The sequence below is a fragment of the Labrus bergylta genome, chromosome 11 (assembly GCF_963930695.1).
Source record: "Labrus bergylta chromosome 11, fLabBer1.1, whole genome shotgun sequence".
Taxonomy (NCBI): domain Eukaryota; kingdom Metazoa; phylum Chordata; class Actinopteri; order Labriformes; family Labridae; genus Labrus; species Labrus bergylta.
In genome coordinates this window covers 11482714-11502762 of record NC_089205.1, presented here as the reverse complement: position 1 = coordinate 11502762, position 20049 = coordinate 11482714, and the positions used below count along the sequence as shown (strand labels likewise).

The 20049-nt window shown below is 40.2% G+C and overlaps 1 protein-coding gene across 1 annotated transcript in view; it reads right to left on the bottom strand.

Moving 5' to 3' along the window:
* The window catches only part of LOC110000536 (cilia- and flagella-associated protein 337), a 33452-nt gene that overhangs the window by 859 nt on the left and 12544 nt on the right, over positions 1-20049 (bottom strand). The window contains exons 12-19 of the mRNA XM_020655843.3: positions 19715-19879; positions 17639-17754; positions 15446-15576; positions 7211-7288; positions 6938-7039; positions 5556-5746; positions 3878-4075; positions 1-2953 (exon numbers count right to left, since the gene is read on the bottom strand). The exon at positions 1-2953 is cut by the window's left edge and continues 859 nt beyond it. Coding sequence (XP_020511499.2) covers positions 2876-2953; positions 3878-4075; positions 5556-5746; positions 6938-7039; positions 7211-7288; positions 15446-15576; positions 17639-17754; positions 19715-19879 — 1059 coding nt within the window. The 3' untranslated portion in view covers positions 1-2875. The remainder of the gene's footprint in view (positions 2954-3877; positions 4076-5555; positions 5747-6937; positions 7040-7210; positions 7289-15445; positions 15577-17638; positions 17755-19714; positions 19880-20049) is intronic.

The window sequence follows — 20049 nt, the reverse complement described above, 5'->3', positions numbered from 1 at the left end:
GCACTGATGGACTGAGGCTATTTAGACACACACTCACACACACACACACACACACACACACGCACGCAGTCTCACACACTCAGCTGGTGATGGAGTGAGGCCGTTCCCTTTCCTCACCTCATGCCCAGTCGCTGGCTGGCAGCCCAGTGTAGACTTGCCAATTGGTCCTTCCACCAAATCAACCACACAAACTTTTCTGATGAGCTCAGTACAGTCCACACACACACACACACACACACACACACACACACATGCACACTTTTTCTCACACACAGATTCACAGAGTCAGTATTGATTCCCCCGGTAGAGTCCTGCTAAGCACTTGCTCCCCAGTTCACACTTTTCAGACATTTCATAAGTTAGTAATTCTTATAGCATGTGGCGGCCTTTGTCACTTGACTTGCCCTTGGGCTAACTTAGACACTTAAATTCTCTCCTCATCTCATCCACCAATTTTGATTATCTCGCTGAAACGATTATACTGTAGATTAATATTTCATTATCCTTATGATTGCTTACAATTTTATGATCATGTAATGATTTCTTGTGGACTTAGGTCATAATAAGAAGAATACAGACAAGTTTTCTTCTTATTCCCTAAATCTTAACTACATGAAATAGATTTAATTTGACATCTCATTACTTCTTAATATTACGAATTGGTATATATGTATGTCTACATTGGTAGATGAAAATTGAAATTGAAAGTGCAGTGTAATTTTCAAATTAAAAGCCTATTTGGACATTTCTGTGGAAAAAATGTGTTTGTTTGTACAAAATTATTTTTTAAATTAGAACTTTAATTGAAAAACAAACAAGGTAATAAACATGTAGGCTGTAAGTACATTAAGTAAATAATTAATTCATATTTATGTTATTACAGTCTCTCTCTGTCCCTGTCTTTGTGTCCTCATTGAGCTTGGCAAGTTGTTTTTTCCCCGTAGATCTTTTTCTGATGAGCCTGATAATATGTTTACTTTATTTATATTTATTGATTGAGAGTTACAGCAGATCACATGCCTCTTTATCATTTACTGTAAATGATAGCCTTATATCTTAATAGGGCATTCCTAAAACCACAAAAATAGAAAAATGTAGACAAAATATTACTTTATGCACTTTATTTAGGTACTTTATGAAGAAAGACAGAGCTGAAAGCAAGGACACCCAGCCAACACATGCGGGCTGTGTGAATGCCATGACGGCACATTCTCCCAACAACACGCGCCGCAGCTGACTCTCATCTTACATGTTGCCAGTGTATTAAGGCTGTTACTGTAAAATGTATCTTTCATGATAGAATAATAGACTGACAGTGACTTACATGATTTTTGTGTCCTGGCATGACAGCAAAATTACAAAAAAAAATTGCCTGGTAAAGACAGAGTTGCCATTTTTATTTTCCTTATGCTCTGAAATATAGGAATCATTTTCATTCCAGCAGAAAACAGATTTTGATAAAAGACCTGGACAGTGGGATGCTGGTGGGGCAGTGGGGCAGTGGTAAGTGCGCGTGCCCCATGCCGAAGCTGTAGTCCTAAGGGTAGGCGGCACGGGTTCGAATTCGATCTGTGGCTGATATCCCGCATGCCGTTCCCCACTCTCTCTCTCTCTCTCTATCTCTCTCTCTCTCCCTGGCCACTGTTCTATCTCTCCAATAAAGGCACAAAAAGCCCCAAAAATCTTTAAAAAAGAAAGACCTGGACAGTAAAATAAAATATCTTAAAACTAGGGCTGGGCAACGATTCAAAGTTTTAATCGCGTTAATCGCATGAGTTCCTGTGATTAATCACGATTAATCGCATTGTTATACGCAAAATCCAATAATGAATTCAAAAGTAGTGTATAGCGCACTTTTATTGTAAATGTACTTCTCAACTTAAACAATGTAATCAAAGCAAATAAATACAAAACTAAAGTGTATTGCATTCGTTGCAGTCTGGACACAGAGTGGTGTGGGTCTCCTCTCTGCTCTCTGACTGCAGTTGGGTCTGCTGCGCGAGGCTACACTGACAGCCTGTGGGTGCTTTTTGAAAAAAGTCTCCAATAACACCAGAAAAAGTCACTAGATTTCTCGCTAGTAGCTGTTGACAAAAAAAGTCACCAAGGGGGTTTGGAAAGTCGCCAGATTTAGCGAGAAAGTCGCCAAGTTGGCAACACTGTTTCCTCTTTCCTGTGAGCAGACATGCGCAGCAGTAAGGCAGTAAGGCCTACATATGAGGCTCGCTTAAGATGGAATTTTATAAAATAAAAGCCAGTGAGCAACAGACTTTTACAATAAGAAAATAAATAATAAAAACTGCGTTAATGCGAGATCAAATAATTGTCGGCGATAATTAATTAAAGAGTTAACGCGAAAATAACGCGTTAACTTGCCCAGCCCTACTTAAAAGCTATTCTATAAACATTAGAGAAAAATCGTAGACTTGGGAGCATCACGAATGCTCTTTCATTCTTTGCAGTTGTGCGAGTCAGTCACGACTATTCACTACACACCACACTGTCCCGAGGCCAACAAATAAAATGTTTAAAAGCCCTTATCAAATGCAGTTTTTCTGACTACATGACAGTCCATGCCTTAGTTCTCTAATAAAACTGTATAATATATAATCTAGAAATATCATGAAGACCAGGCCAAATACCTGTCCAATAGAAGATCATTTTCATTTCCTCTCAGAAATTCCGTTCTACATTCTAATCCCAAAAAGACCATTCAGAAAACTGTGCAGGCTTTCTTTTGTTGCTTCCATACTTGCTTCCTCTCCCCGTCCTTTAACCCCACCTCTCCACCCTCTGCAGAGGTGTCAGTCCCTGGGTTCGGGGGTTATTCTCAGTGGGAGCGTAAGGTGACGTCTCACCTTCTTATTCTGGAGTCCTAGACATGTTTGTGGTCTTGTTCTGGCTCATGCTGAGGGTGCAGGGGCCCAGGTGTCTCCAAGCACCACTGCTCCTGCTAAAGATGTAAAAAGCAGCATTGAACATTCAGAATCAGGGGGAGTGTACTGCTTTGCAGGACGGCATTGTGAGTAAGATTGAATGAGATGTGGTCCTGTGCAGCCCAGTCTGCCTGAGGAACCTTAAGCTCCATAAACTGTAATGGAAGTCTCCTTTATTTGAGTCACTGTGTCGGTATTATCTTCTTTTGCAAGAACATATTCATTATTAAGTGTTGACTTTGATATCCTGATATAATGAATATGGATGAAGTATTTTATTTGCATAATTCATCTCTAATAAACATTAAACAGACAATGTATGAATCAAACAGTGCTTAATGAAATAGAAATGTGACATAATAGCTCTTAAATCATTCAAAGTAACAAGCTAGATTGAGACAGACAGCTTTCTTTGTCTCCGAGCTTTGTTGTGTGTTTGTATTGTTACACAGGCAAACGGGCATGCACACTAAGATATAAAAGCATGCATACCTATTTTTATTCTATAAAGTATATCATGTGTACATGAATGTTCTTGTTTTGTGGATGTGTAGAAGCAATGCTCTACTTGTGTGTCTATGTGTGGGCCTCAGGCAAATTTGAAATGAAGCAACTTTCACTAGACGACGCCCCAGGCTAACTTAATATGGGCCTCCTTTGACACAAACACCCTCACACACCCCACACCGGGGCTTGATGCTGGGTTTCATATCCAGTTTGTCAACAGGATACGACCACCCACCAGCTCTCTGCAGAGTGGGAGGTTAAGTTATATCAGAGCCCGCCTGCACCGCTGAACAATTCAACCACGAGGATCTGAGTGCTCCAACCCTCACAGTGTGGTGCTGAGCAGTAGCTCTACCATCCAAAACCATTTTTCAAAACATGCAGGTTGTGTTGTGTACAGCGCTGTACTTAAAAACTGTTCACAGTTAGTGTACCTGTCCAAATAGACCAATGGTGGCTCCAGGCAGGTAGCTGAGAGCCACACTGCAGTCTGCTGAGGCTGAGAAAAGGAGGAGTCTATCCCCATGGTTACACATGTCAAGGTGAGTGACACGATCAAGGTGTGGTCGGAAAGCACACAGGAGTTCTGGAGGTTCTCTGGTTGTTGCATCATCTGAGACAAGGCCATAACGCTGAGGGACAAACGAGAAAAGCATTGGATTATTTCATCTATGTTTTGGATGTAAGAACACCTATCCACTTCTCATTCCTGTTGATTGGTTGATTTCACAGAGCTGATTAGCTAGAATGACTGTTTTTGTTCAAGGTCAAAGTCAAGGTCATTATTCTAAATGATAACGTGAATCTTTAGCTGTTTTAATATATGCACCTCACAGCTGGAGACTATCCCTGTCAGACGGGGGGGGGAGACTCCTGAAGTAAGACGTGATGTAAAAAAAAATGATGCGGAAGTAGCGGATGAAGCAACAGAGTCCACTATACGATGCTTTATTGAGAATATTTTGTCTTTATATTATTGCTATGTGTAGTTAAACTGAATCACAATGTCAACAAAAGAGCGGAGAAGAGCGTACTGACAAAGATAAATTACTACTATTTCCAAAAATATGCAGCATGTTTTAGTGTATATGACATGATTGGTAGCTTTGTTTGGCATGTTATGTAAAAGAAGTACCATAATCTACTGCATCATGCCATGGTGTGACCTGATACTGAACTTTGAACTGCAAAATTCCTGGGTCTAAGAGCACAACACCGTATACTGTGCAATCATGTTAGTCATCCAGCTGATTCCAAGGCATGCGCTAAACTTGCCGCAGGACAAGATTTCTACCAGAGCACTGAGCCTGTCCAACTTCCTCAACTCTGCTACATATATACATAAATCTCCATAAATTAAACTGGAAGCCAAATGAGACGCACCCATTTGAATTCATCCCCTCTTATAAACTGTGACAGAGAGTTGAGCTGTAAATACTGTGGCAATAATACCCAAGAGGGTGTTCTTTTACTGCAATTATAAGCATGACAGTGATGCAGCTATATGCCTTATACTGATGCGGCGATCTAAGTCTTTATGATCAGAGTCAGAAAGTCAAAGGGCTCTCTGAGGTGTCAGAAACTCTTCGGCAACCTAACATGTTTTATATGTAAAGTGTGTGGACTGAATCTATGATCAGCTAATGTGGCAGAAACTTTACTTTGGTCTTTCATCATAATGTCCTCTCCTACTGCCGAGTAGATGTCACAGTAAATCACAGTCACGGTGCTCTTACACACATTTCAGGATGTATTCCTTGTTTAAGGGCGGCTGCAAATTGCAAACATGTTCGAGTTGATTAATTCAAATTGCTGTAGAATTTGCAATAAAACAAAGGAGTGAGGACACTACTTCCTGCTGTTGATATCAGGGGATTGACTGGTCTAGTTGTGCTCTATCGATCTAAGGGGGCATCAAAAATGACGGACAGAGATATTATTTTCAGAGTGGATGACATGCTTTATTTATTGGAGATACTGAAGGTCACTTTATCTTCAGTGTCTCTTGATCTCTGTCCACTCTGTCTCTGTCTTCACATTTTTTCATTGCAGTCTAAATCACTCTGTCATTTCATCTTATATACAGATAGTACATATGCAGCAAACACCTACCTGTATGTCCCATGTCTTGAGTGTCCCTTCAGAGTCAGCTGTGACTAAATATTTTCCACAGGGGCTCACATTCATAACAATAGAGCCCAGGTCTTTGCTATGAGCTGTAAACTGTCCCACCAAGCGGCTGTGGGTGGTGCTCCAGAGTCTGACCACTCCTGAACCTCCGCAGGATATTAAGTCTGCACCACCTGAAGGAGATGGGGGAGTGCATAAGTGCCATGAAAGAGCTGGGTCTTTAGCTTTTTCTTAGAGGTGCAAAAGGACTCTGCAGATCGAATGGAGTTCGGTAGTTTCCTCCACCACCGGGAGGCGACAGAGGAGGAGAGTCTAGCTAGATGTTTAGGGCCCTTTTGTGAAGTTTGGACCAGATGCCTTTCATCTGCAGAGCGTAGTGGGTGGGAAGGAGTGTATACCTGGATGGAAGAGTTTAGGTAAGGAGGAGCAGTTTTTGTTGCCGTTTTGTAGGCAAGCAGCAGGGTTTCAAATTTGATGCGAGCAGAAACTGGAAGGCAGGTAGGTTGAAGACCAGTTGAGCTGCTGTGTTTTAGATTATCTGCAGAGGTTTGATTGTGCATACAGGAAGACCTGCCAGTAAAGTTTTGCAATAGTCAATGTGTAATACTGTATCACAAGAGCATGTACCAGCAGTTCTGTAGATTTTTTTTTTAAGTGATTAAGTGGCATTAAAGGTACACATGCATAAGCCATTAAGAAGTGAGAAAGCTCTCATAAAGTAGAACAAAGGTGTCTAAAATAAGTGTTTCAGGGTTTTCTGTACCATTTGCAGAAGAAAGGCCTCCCTTCAACACACTTATCATAATTAAAACCACAAAAAATCTATAGATATCTTTGGAATCACGATGATGTAAAACTGGTATCATATTGGGAGTGAGAGAATTTATCAATAAAAAAGAAGGTCTGAAGTACATTTAATATGTAAACACAACACACAGAATAATTCACTAGTTAGTGTTGGTGTATTTGTAACTGTGTATTTTCCAGTTAAAAAGCAGGGCTGTGTTTGTATCTATCATGTAAAAAAGGCTTTAATTTGTCAAACTCTTCCAAGTCTCTAAAATAACTTCACTGTGTTTGCACATCTTTAATTTTTCTAATCGCACATTCTCTACGAGAACTGCAGAACAAAAAAAAGGACACGTTTTCATTGCTGCAATAAAACTGGCATTATCTTTTGGATGTGATGAAGTTACAGAATTTATTGGCGTTAAAAAATAGCTGGTTAATAAAAAGCAAAATAGCGATGCTGTCTAACAGTACTCAAACATGTTACTGTGTCCAATAACTCAAAAGCTATTTTAGTAAATAACCAGCAGTCAAAGTCTGATAAGGATTACAAAGTAGCTCAGTTTATATGTCACCTGTTGCAGCAGCTGCAGATGAGCGTCCTGGTATGAAGATCAATTGAGAGATGGCAATGGAGTTATCAGAGTCTTCCTTGCTGTTCGCACCAGGATGAGAATCTGGGAAATTGCCAAAAACAAAAAAAATAAACATAAAAAAATATGAGAGTAGTGAAGAACATGCAGAGGGGCCTAACAGATTTAATTTGAATTAATGCAAAGAAGTAGTGTACATTAAATTTCTTCACATATGTGTGTTAAAAAATGAGAGCTAAAGCCGCGTCTTCTTGCCTTCTCGGTGTGGACGCAGTTTCCTCAAAGCTGTTTCAGTGCTGTTGTTCCACACTATGATTTCTCCGTCATAGCTTCCTGCACACGCCAGAAGTGGGACAAAACAAGAACTTGTGATGAACTCTTAAAATGGCACATTTACTTTTCCTCAAACAAGCATTTGTATCAACTAAGACATGACAGACAGAAAATATTGTTCATGAAGAATAAAGACTTTCTTTCAAAACAGCCTTTCGTTCATTTGTGTCTTTCCTTATACTGCTGAGTCATGCAATCCAGCCATTAAAACCACTCTTTAGATAATTAAAGTCAACATCTGTCCCCAGCTACCATCTGTTCCAGCACTCAAGCCTCAGTATGAACCTCGAGAGAAAGTGCTTTCCAAATGATCCTTATTATGTATAAGATGTGTGAGCGCTTGTGGGTGCGGAGGCTAGGTATAGCTAGGTGGTTTGACAGTTGAACAGCAGGTGTTAATGAGAAATGTGAGGAGGCTGTTTGCTATGGGAGGTGTGTATGTGTGAGCAAAAGAAGGTATAAAGTTTATGAGAGTGTGGCTCGCTTGCATTATTCATGCAGCCCTGGGCCAGCTTCTGTCTGTATTGCAAGTGACTTTTATCATACCCTGTGTGTGCGTGTGTGCGCGTGTGCGCGTGTGCGCGTGTGCGTGTGTGTGTGTGTGTGATTATCTGTGAAACCGTTCAGGTTTACCTGTAATAGTTATTGACCATTTTTTACATAAAAATGTTGTTAATTTGCCTGTCAGCCAATGAGATCAGAGTATTCCCCTTCTGTCATTGAGTTATATATATATATTTTTTTTTTTTAATGCCGCTGACGTCCTTACCTTGTCCCTGATCAGAATGTGATTCTCATTTCTAGAAAACTGTCACATGTTTCTCTTGTAAAGAAGAGTAAGTAACATTACGCTCTTTTGTTTCTTAATACTTTAAGAATGGGGCAATCTTCAGCAGCCTTAATCTTCTGTTGGCGCCTTGGCTTCTTTGGTTATTTTTTTATTTGAATCATTTTGTTTTAAATCTTGTTTAGTCCCTGCAGGCTTCAATCTCCCTGAGCTCTGACTGCTCCTCGTCTCTGAGATGGAGCCAGAAAAATGCCCACATGTAGCCATGTAGCGATTCGTCCTCATTTTTTTAGTAATAAGCCTTTAAATGTTCAAAATAAGAACAGCAGTATTTAAATGCTTATTTGCTCATTTATTTAATGAGAGGTGTAGACAAACAACACAAAAACACACAAACACAACGTTCTCAGTATGCTGACAGAAAACGATCTGTACAGGCCGAGAGGGTTGGAGAGGTCAGATCAAGCCCGACCCGCTTCCTCCACAATGGAGGCTGTTTGGCCTCTGAAGGCTTTACCTCCTCCTCTTTGTCCTGCTTCTTCTCTTTCTGTTATTGGAGACATTTTAAAAAACACATCAGTACAGAAATATCCATCAGCAGGCAAAGACAGTTACCCAAGTGGTCTCAGTGATTAGAGTTCCCCTGTAAAGGTGTTCTTACCTTTGAGAAAAAAATTGATGAAATATCGCACGAAGCGGCTTCTTTTATCACACTTGGTCTCAGCCGCTGTGGACAAGGAGCCGGAGGCAGCAGAGACAGAGGAGAAATCTCTCCCCCTCATACATCCTCCTGGGAGGATGTATGAGGGGGAACCAACTCAGTGGATGATGGAGAAGCTTCCAGGGCTCCATTAAAAGAGTCACTGGACTGTACACTGTAAAAACTTCTGACCTCCACCTTTGGGCTTATAAAGGCCACTACAGTCGGCTCGGGCTCTGAGGACAGAATCAGATCGGGCTCTGAGGACAGAGTTCTGACGGCCTCTTCAGTCTGCACACTGATGTTTGTGTCTATTGATTGAAAGGAAGCACAGGAGGAAGATCTCATCCTCTCTTCTCTGGACTCTGGACATGATAAGGAGTTAGTGGACATGATGTCTTCGCTGAGGCTGTCCCAAATGAGGGAGTATGTCTCGACGCTCTCCTCGTCGCTGGTGTAGAGGACGAGGGCTGGGGACAACTTCATCCTCAAAGAGATCATCATCCAGGATGTCTTCAGTGTCAGGGATTACAGGAGAGCTGGAGATGTCCAACTTGTTGTCTTCTGTTTGTCCAGAAATCTGTCACAGAAGCAGACGTGTTTAAACCTTTAGACACAAAGAAAAGTACTTCAAAACTTCAAGAATTTGAAACAAGTCAAACACTAAACTCTACTGATCAGAACTTTAAATTATCATCGCTCAACACTGTTGATTACTTTATCGAGATCATTCTGATAGTTAATTTTCAACTTTTTGTTCAAGACTTCACATGCGATGGATTTACTTCATGAGCATTTCTGAGTTTTGAACCTTGACTTTGGCCTGAACAGACTCCACCTGTCCTCTCACTGAAACTCACTCACTGCTGCTTCACCTAAAAACTTCACCACTTCTTTAAAATCATTTTAACATCCAAACTTAAACTGATTCAGTGTTTGAGTTTGTGTTCAGTGCACAGACTTACCTGTCTCTGTGCAGAATTCTCAAGTAGAGCAGGTTTCTCCTTCTATCAACGTTACTGATGTGATCGATGTGATCGATGTGCGTGCGTGCGTGCGTGCGTGCGTGTGTGCGTGCGTGCGTGCGTGCGTGCGTGACCACCTCTCCAGCTGGGTCTCTGTTCGGCTGTTTGGTGCACACCCCAGTTCGATGGTTTGTATTCACACCTTCCCAAAAGATCCTCACCAGGGTTTCAGTTTGTTTCAAGTGAACGTAACAAGGTAGGTGTGAATACACTCTAAGATGATCTCTTCAAAATGGCCAAAAAGTTACCTGGACAATTAATATTGCACTTTCCCAGTAATATTGCACACTCCTCTTCAATATCTATTTCACCAAATAAATTTTGATAAAATAAACAGAAGCAAATGAATAAAAGCAGCTCTCACACAAGGAAGTTGTAAATCAAAACGTTCTTGATGATATAATATCATACAAAGTATGTTGATGTCAAGTCTGCCATATATCATTTTGATGTATTTCCATTCACGGACCAGTGTTTGTTATGGGATGCTTTTGAGTCATTGGTCATTGAAATGATACATCCATCAATATCGACTGATGTGTAAATTGCTAAATTTGATTAAAAAGGTTAGATTTCCCTTTTTCAACTCATTAACATGTCAACAAAGAAACTTGAAACAACCAGTATATACAATCAGAGCATTCTCTGCTTGAAAAAGATCTCATTGCTTCAATTCATTTCTGTGCTTGCATTTGCATTTCTTGAACATTTTGGCCGTCCATCAAAGTTCAGATGAGTTAGACCGCTCGCTTGGAATGTGTTCAGCCATGGAGGATTAAGGGATCCAAGGCAAGAAGGAGGTACAGAGGACCCCTGTGTATATGTACCCTGCTGTGTGTGTGTGTGTGTGTGTGTGTGTGTGTGTGTGTGTGTGTGTGTGTGTGTGTGTGTGTGTGTGTGTGTGTGTGTGTGTGTGTGTGTGTGTGTGTGTGTGTGTGTGTGTTCGTGAGTTTGTGAGTTTGTGAGTTTGACAGTGTGTGTGAGAAGTGAAGCGGAACCAAGGGGAAAAGTCTGAATATGGATGAGGAGGCTTCACAGCAACATCAGCCAAATGTTCCTGCTTCAACTAGATTCAACTAGAGACACAAACTACAGGTGCATGTACACACAACAAAATACACACAACCAGTCCTGAGCATGTGTGTGTCAGACTGAACTTAAAATCGACTTCTGTCACTAGTGGCCATGATGCCACCACAGCTTTCTCTTGGCAGCCCTGGCATCTAATTTGGCAACATGCTCTGCTGTGAGGCGGCATCACTCCTCAGGACCCTGAAGAAATTGGCTGGCAACTGAAACCAGTGTGTCATTGCTTTCAGACACACCGCCATGTGCTTGGCGGATTTGGAGAAGGAAAAAAATTTGTAAAAATATTGAACGATTAAAAATAACAGGATGATTGTTCACATCAACCCTTGGCTTCAGTGTGTGAGTAGAGAAGTGTGGAAATGTAGAAATGAGATTCATCTGTTTTTTTCATATTCGCCCAAAGGCCCAGCAGGAACAAGCACAGGATATTAAAGCGTAGGAGGAATTTATGAATGAATAACATCCTTTTATGATTATTTTTTAACAAGACAGTAGTAAATCTGGATATACCTGTGCCCTATATGAAATAAAACCAATTCAAGAACTGAAAGGTCACAGGTATGATAACAAAAAAGAAGAAAAGAGTCTTGCTTTAGGAAACCAGCAACTCTGTGCCAAAGATATAATCAGACAGGGCTTTAACTTTTAATATAAATATTATCAAAGCAATGAATCATTTGCATTCCTTGGCGAGGTTGGCGCCAATTTTATGAAATAATTGGTTGAGTGACAGAAAAAGATGACAGATACGGGGGGTTTCCTTGGAAAAACTCTGGTTGCCGACTGCAAAATATTCAATCATTGCTTTTATTTTGTCAATTTCTCGCATCAACTATTAATGAAAGGATTCAGAGATATGGTTTAAGCTTGGAGATGCAATAATGCTGTCATGTTATCAGAACCTCTGCAAATAAGCAACACCTTCAAACACACCAGAATACAGAAATGTATTCTCTCTTTGTAGCGCATTGCCCCAGCACTGCAGACCTATTACACACAAACACAGGCAGACACACACACACACACACACACACACACACACACACACACACACACACACACCAATTCAAAGACAGAATACCCTACGTCTCATTTCCTCTAACTCCCACTGAGAGAGGTCTAATAAACATAATTTAAATTGGGCATTAGGATTAAATTGGAGGTGGAGGGTGCAGTGTGGGGCTGTGTTTGTCTTTGTGTGTGAGCATTGCCGGGGAAGAAATGCAGCAGGCTTGCTAGGAGGATGAGTTAAAGGGAAAAAAATCGAAGTGAACAGGGAGTGTCAGTTAGAGCCTGGAACCCAGAAAGGGAAGTAGAGAAGAGACAAACACAGTGACAGGAAAACACAGGAGCCAAACTTTGAAGAAGTTTCCAAGTTCACAGAGTAGCTCCTGAATCGTGCTTTTGTTCCAGGTCCAACTTTTCATTTTCTTCCAAACCACTGCTTCAAGAACACCCACACTTGTCTACCTTTCCACCTCCGGCCCTCACTTTTTTTGGCTCTCTATACTTATCTGTGGAGCAGATGCGTCTGAGAAGGCCACAGAAGGTCAGTTTTGTCTGCTATCTGCTTGAAAACTGAAACTGGACTTTCAATACATGAGCCAAAGAAATACAACTTCTCAAAACTAGAGAGCGTACTGGGGAAGATTGGGCGCAGAGTGTTTGTAGTTTGATGGTTAACGAAGTGGACCAGTGACCGGAGGATTGCACCGTTCAATCCCCGAGGGCAGAAATATCTAAGGATGGGATGCACACTGAGGCGCCTTGCTGATATTTCAAAGTATTCTGTCTACACTAAATATGAACCTTCACCGACCATGTATGATTTTAGTTCTGTTATGTAACAGACCAAATTCTTTGTACCTTCAGTTGTATTTTTTTTTACATTCAAGGTTCAAGTGCTGCAAGATTGATCATATAATTACAAAATAAATAAATAAGATGAAATCATCAAATGAATATTAGATTTGAAGTTCAAGATTTGGCAAGTTCACACAAGAGAGAGATCCAAAATATAAAGACTGAAAGAAGAGAGAATTCTGGACTTCTGCTCTCCTATTCAGCAGAGTGGCATCTATACTAGGTAGGAATTAAGTGATTGATACTGATCTCATATAAAGCATTTTGTTTTCATAACACTATGCAGGGATCAGTTGCCTGATGGTAATTTTGGATAATACTCTGCAATGTTTAGTTTCCATTTATTAAAAATGGAATACTGATAAATACAAACAGATACAACAAACTTTGCAAGTCTGACTTTTCTCTTTGTGCTGACAAAAGGAAAAAACAACAAACAACATTAAAGAGAGAAACACATAAGAGGAAATTTGTCAATTTAAGAGGATGTCTCTCCTAGCTCCTTTGGTGTAGTGTTTAGTTACGGTTATTTTACCTTGCTCTCCGTCTCTCTCTCTTTCACCAACACACACACTCACACACACACATACACAGAAAGATTCAGAGAGAAATTAGAAACAGCAATCAGGAAAAAAAAAACAAGTTTAGTCTAGTGTTAGGTGAAATATATCAAGTAACTTTTTATTGGAAATCTGCTGTATGTTGATCTCTCTGCAAAGAGCACATTACGCATGTGTCTTTTTTTTTTATCCTATATACTGCTTGACCTTTCCAGTTCACCTACCTTAAATAGAGCACTAATTAAAAATGTAATTAGCATGGAAGTTGCCATTTAATAGGCTTTAACCTGTAAAGGTTTCAGCCAGTGGTTGAGACAAATGTCAGCTATGAATAGAGAAAGATGAAGCTGTTGTACCTCAGAGGAATAAAATATAGATTTATATTCAAGAACAACCTGCATCGACTACAAAAAAACAGTTTTTCTGTAGTCGTGTGGGTGTGGGTTACAATAACAGAGACCAACACTGTTATTGTCGTCACAAAATTATGAAGTTGGATAATTGTATTGAATTTTACCTCATTTAAACTTACATTTACTAATAACTAATGTTAAAGGAATGGTTGGTAATTTTCTCCAGATACATTTTTTTAAAGATTTTGGTTGATATTGTGTTTAGGTCCTGACAGAAATTGATAATTCATGGCCTCTGAAAAAGGAACAATCCAAACAAAAAAGGAACAGAAAGACAGTCCGTCATTTGTAGCAGTTGTAATCATGTAAAAACCTCTAACAATTTCTGGTACGAGGTACCAATCTAGCCAATCATGCCTCCCTGTCTCCCTTCTCGTTCTCTACCCCTTGTGTTCACTAGCCCACACTCAAAGTGCATCACTGATGACAGAGTTTAAACTGTTGAGTTTAGTCACCGCTGAATGAGACATGAGATGATGATGTAGATTACAATGCAAATGATGAGCAGAGTTCTGCTCTTGGAGCAACAGCACTTGTGCATGTAAGTGAGGGGCGTGGCTTTTTAGGAAGCATGGAGGGGAGGGGGTGGGTGTAGATGGAGCACTAAGGCAATGCTACTGTCAAAATCATGCTAGTTTTCCTAGAATTACCAACCCTGACTTGAATTTCTCTTCATTCATTATACAAATATATTGTTTGACATTTAAAAGAAGAATGTGCGTGACTTTACACATAGATAATCCTACGTAAATGTCTCTCTGAGTCATGACTGTCGACAATGAGTGAGAAGCGCAAGTCCCACAGGCTGTGTTAATGTAGGAGCCGTGTTTGGATCAGGTCTACATGGACGGGACGGACGGCACCTCCCCTTGCATATAAAAGCTGTTTAAAGACTAGAGAAAAGAAGAGCATACTCACTACTTATTTTATATCACGGTCATTCCGTGTCAATTTATATCCTGTGTGAAGCCACAAGCTAACTAAAGTGTGCTAACATTAGCCTGCTAACACAACAATGCAGGCCACAGGCAATTGCAGCTCGAGCAAAGGACAGGTGTGTCCACCACTTGGGCTAAATTCCTCCTGCGAACTCAAGGGGATGGAGGTGTGCTGCTGGAAGAGAGCGACTACTATCTACTGGATATAAAAAGTCACACATTCTTCCTTTAAATGAAGGGTTTTTGCACAAAAGCATAGTTGTATGTCAGAATTGGATCTCTAAAATATGAATCTTCTTCCTTCCTTTACACGTAAACCAACACACTTAAATACAGAGCTCTATCCTGCTGAGAAAGACTGTGGAGCGTTAGTCCTTTGATAACAAAACCACTTACTTCAATGAGTAGATAACTGCTCCCAGTTATTTTTCATTTCAAGTTTTTTTCCTGAAACTCATTTCCATTTCCTAGCTTATATTTTGTCCATCTTTACATCTCTCTCTTTCCATTGCATGAGCCCTCATTTTTAATTTAAGTCTTTACATTTTTATTCATATAGAGGAACAGAAACCAAAGAGAACACATGCTCGATCTTTCTTAAAACTTTGACTCAACATCTGTTCAAAGTTGACATCACTTAATTAACTATGTTAGTGAACATGATTGATTGTGGATTTACTGTCACCTTGACATTTTGAGCATGTCTTTGTAGTTTTTCATTATCAGTATGAAATGTGCTCATCACTTGTACACACAGTCATTGTTAGACAACACACACCAACCTGTGACAAGTGTCTGTGGAGGCTGGAATGCGGCGCAGAGCACATCGCTGCGATGCTGAACGCCTCCTTTCCACTCTGATGGTTCGACAAAAGACTGCGAGAAGGAATGCAGACGGAAAACTGTTAACATCCTGCAGAGACAGAGAGACACAGAAAGGAGGCTTTGGTGAGAAGTGAGGAAAGTTCTGGTTATTAAGAACACAGATGTCCTCTTCATAGACCGTCTTCATTGTATAAATGTATTTATATTCTTGTCCCTCAAAGCACACAAATACATTCCACTCAGTTTTTTTTTTACAGAATTTTATAAGCATTAGAAGAAATAGTTGTAAAAGAGGTGGGTGTCATAGAATTAGTAATAGTTACAGTGGTACAGTGGTTCATTATTACTTCTGTAGCAACATTACAATGAATAGATGCTGTAATAGAAGAAGTTTTATGATTGTAATAGTGGCAGAAGGAGCAGCAACATTGGTAGAAATAAAGGATATAATGATATTAGCATCATTAGCAGTGTGCTACTGCTACTAGCATCAACATCACCAACATCAGCAAGGACCCAACACACCCAGGACACAGTCTGTACCTGTACCATCTCAAACGAGGTATCCAAAACATCTTAACCCAGCTTCTTTCCGCAAGCTGATGCCTCCATCACCCGCCTCAAACATGCTCACACACATAGCCTACATACTTTCAAATACTTGCTATGAACTGTTTCTGAATAATGTAGCACTACTGCAGGTTCAACTTAATGTAAATGTAAGGGGCAGTGACGATAGTGTTAGTTGTTTCAAAAACCAAAAGTAGAAATGGCGTTAGCAGTAAGAGTAAAAATAAGTGACAGTAGAATTGGAAGAGGAGGCAGGAATAATAGAAATTGTGATAGTGCATTGATCATAAAGCATGATTTATTGACTTGTTTCTTTGACTTTTTCACTGATAACTTTAGATTTTCAACCCTAAAAACAAACATGCTTGGATTGCAGTAGTAGTAAAAGTGGTAATAGGAGTAGTATAATGAAATAAATGGTTAAATGGGCTGTACTTCTATAGAACTTTACTTCGTTCCCGTGGATCACTCAGAACTCATTTGCGCTCACCCTTTCACACAGTGATGGTTCAGGCTGCTCTGGAGTTCCAATATGCCCATCTGTACTGATCTAATCATTCATAAACAATCACACTCTGAAGTCTATGCCTTTGGGAGTTAAGTGTGTTGCCTAATGACTCTTCTAAATGCAGAATACGAAAATATGTGACCCAGCTGATGACTCGCGCTTCCACTGAGTCAGACAGGAGCAGCAGTAAGAGCAATGGTGGATTGTGAAGTATAACACATTAGACATACCAGTATTAGCTGCTGCAGATACTATTAATAATAGTAGCAGGAGACATAGTACAATTTGCTAATAGTGAGGTTTGTAATGAGGGTGCGGTTGACATTCAGATTTTCCATCCAAACCAAAAAATTAGCATAATCTGTAATAAGGCCATTTCTAAATGAGATCATTAACATTTTACAACCAACCGATTCACATTTTGACGGTGCTTTTAATTAATATGGAAGCTGTTCTTTTACATCACTGTGCCACAGCAGACATCATGCATATTCATCATCACAGAAGAGTTTTATCCCACCTGCAATGAGTTCTATTTCGTTCCTTTCATTGTTGTGCAGGTTTGAAATGAGAACATGATGCACTGTGGTTTCAAGCTGAGGACTGCGTCTTTCGGTGGGATGCGGATATTTGAATCTGCATGAGTGTTTGTGTGAGAAGCAGAAGGCAACAGGACTTCGAATCAGATCCCTTCCAACACAGCACAATACGGATTAAACTGTGGGCTATGTGGATGTGAAGAAACAGGAAATGATATGGACAGGGGAAAGTAATAATGGCAGTCTTTTTTCTTCTACTGCTGCTGATCTGTCCTCTATTTTCTCTTTACCACTGAGAAACCCCAGAGAGCAAGAAAACATGTTTGTACGTGCGTACCGTATGTTGGAGAGAGACCGAGAAGAGAAAGCGAGTCATATAAGTTGAAAAGATGTGACTCCATCAAAACCCCTGATATTCACCTGAGTCCTATACATTTTTAAATATCCATATTTTGTGATGTGTGTGTATTTGAAAAAGTACAGATGATATGCTGTTAAAATAAAACAAAGCAATATAAATACATCTGCAGTACCTGTCCCAACCCATCACCAATATACTCCTCTTCAGCAGCAGGATCTGTGAGATCTCCACAGCTCGACCCTGGCCAGCGTTCATTCTGTGGAGGCAGCGGCCATTAAAGTCCCACACCTGCAAAAGACCATACAAACTACATTTAAAATGCCATCAAACACCAAATCTGCTTCTTTGTTAAAATACAAGTAATATTTCATCCTCATGCTTGTCAAAAAATTGAACATTTGGTCAGTTATCATGTTAAGTTTTCTTATTCTGACTGACCTAAAAGTAGGTGTTTTCCTTTTTTTTTTAAGAGGTCCTGCTGCATATGATTACAGGGAATCCAATAAAGATGTTTTTGAAATAAACAGGTTTTTTCAGGGTGCACATGCAGGAACAAACTATTAAGCTATTATCCTATTACACATCAATCAAACATGACAGCTCAGGTAATAATGCTCCCTCTCTGTCCCATTTGGCATGATGACACAGTTTGGATCTGTGTGTTCTGGCATTTAACAAAGCATCACTGATTGGCCCGATGGGAATGCTGTAATTAAAAGGTCAAAATCTCAATTCTGAATGGCCCTACTGCTACACTGCGGGTTCAGTGTTGATGAAAATTGGAGAGATGATGCATCTTGTTACTAATTGGCCCGAGGGGTGCCTGCCTCTTCTGCAGAGGATGACTTATGTAGTTGTTTCAAATGGCACTGTGAGTGTTTACCTGGTACTGCTTACACAAATGCACAGGATGCACAAGGCTGCATTCTGGCACAAGCTCATGTGGTCATGGGACCTGATGTGGTTGATTGAATTGATTATAACATGCATTATTATGATATGTGTTGGTAAAAATAGCTTTAAGTCTTGAGTCATTAGTGGAAAAAACATGCAATGGAGGAAAACATGTTAAGCAACCACATTTTGAATGTCAGACAAGAAGGTGTGTAAGAATCAATCATCTGCAGAGAAAGGTCACACGTATTAGAATACAGGCAGAGAAGGCTCCACCTGAAGTATCCTTGGGCAAGGCACTGAAACCCAAGACACTGCACTCTATGGTATAGCTAGCAGCATGTGAATGTACATAACTGTGATTAGTACAGATGAGTATGTTGAATATGTTATATAGCAGCTTCTGTCATCAGTGTGGAAAATGTCTGTGAAAAGGTCAATCTGCCATGTATAGTGTAAAAGTGCTAGGAGACAGTTTTAAACATTTACATATACATCTATAATACACAGTAAAAAAAAAACGTTGCCTTATTTAAGGGCTCTTTCCTTGGCCGACAAGTGATATGTGAATCAAAGACTATATATATTTGATGTTTATGCTTAACAAAAGACAGTTGACTGTTATGGCATATATGATCAGAAGTGCTGCCAGGATAATACATGCCTTGTTTAAACACTTAGAAATAGCAGCAATTAGAAAATAAATAGTTTAGTGCATTGATTGGTATTAAGAAGTTCCCTATACATCTGTTACTTAACTGATGTGGCTAAAACCATAACTGACTTAACTTCCTCAAAAATGTAGCAGCAGATTAGCGTGGGAAAAAAAAAAAGTTTACATGTTAAAAGTTGTGTCAAATATCATTAGGGACAGGAATACAACTGAGGCATGATCCAGCCACATGATGTCAGATTCACCTCTTGTTGTTTAATCTGTGCTATGCCAGCTGATATAGTTAAAATACAAGGCAGCTTCACCACATCCCTATGGTGTATCATCCATTTCCCCCTTGCGTCAAATATAAATAAAACGCCTTTGTGCTTAAAAAACTGTGCTCAGAAATTCATTGAAGTGTTTTGTGGAGGAGTTCTTGACACTCTGCCACTTCACCTTCCTCTTTAAATCTTTCCATCAAACACTTTCCCCTGACATCTTTGCATTTCAGTCAGTGCATTTCAGAGTTTGCATCTCAAGATCGGCTCTTACATGGTTTACAGCTAAACAAGCGTGTGTGTGTGTGTGTGTGTGTGTGTGTGTGTGTGTGTGTGTGTGTGTGTGTGTGTGTGTGTGTGTGTGTGTGTGTGTGTGTGTGTGTGTGTGTGTGTGTGCGCGTGCGTGTGTGTGTCTACCTACTTTGACCTCTCCATCAGTGCCTGCAGTAAACAGCCGGGTCTGTGTGCCATCCAGGGCCATGGTTGAGATCTCAGAGTTGCCATGGCAATGGTGGAACTGCTTCACCTTTTGGCCTGTGTCAGCCTGCCAACAGATCACAGAAGAGGCCAAGTCACTGCTGACTACCTGCAGAGAAAGATAGAGAGGGAGAGAGAGAGAGAGAGAGAGAGAGAGAGAGAGAGAGAGAGAGTGAGAGAGAGAGCGAGAGAGCGAGAGAGAGAGAGAGAGAGAGAGAGAGTGAGAGAGAGGACATCAATCATCAAAAACGATTTTGATCCTTTTAAAGCTGTTTGAAA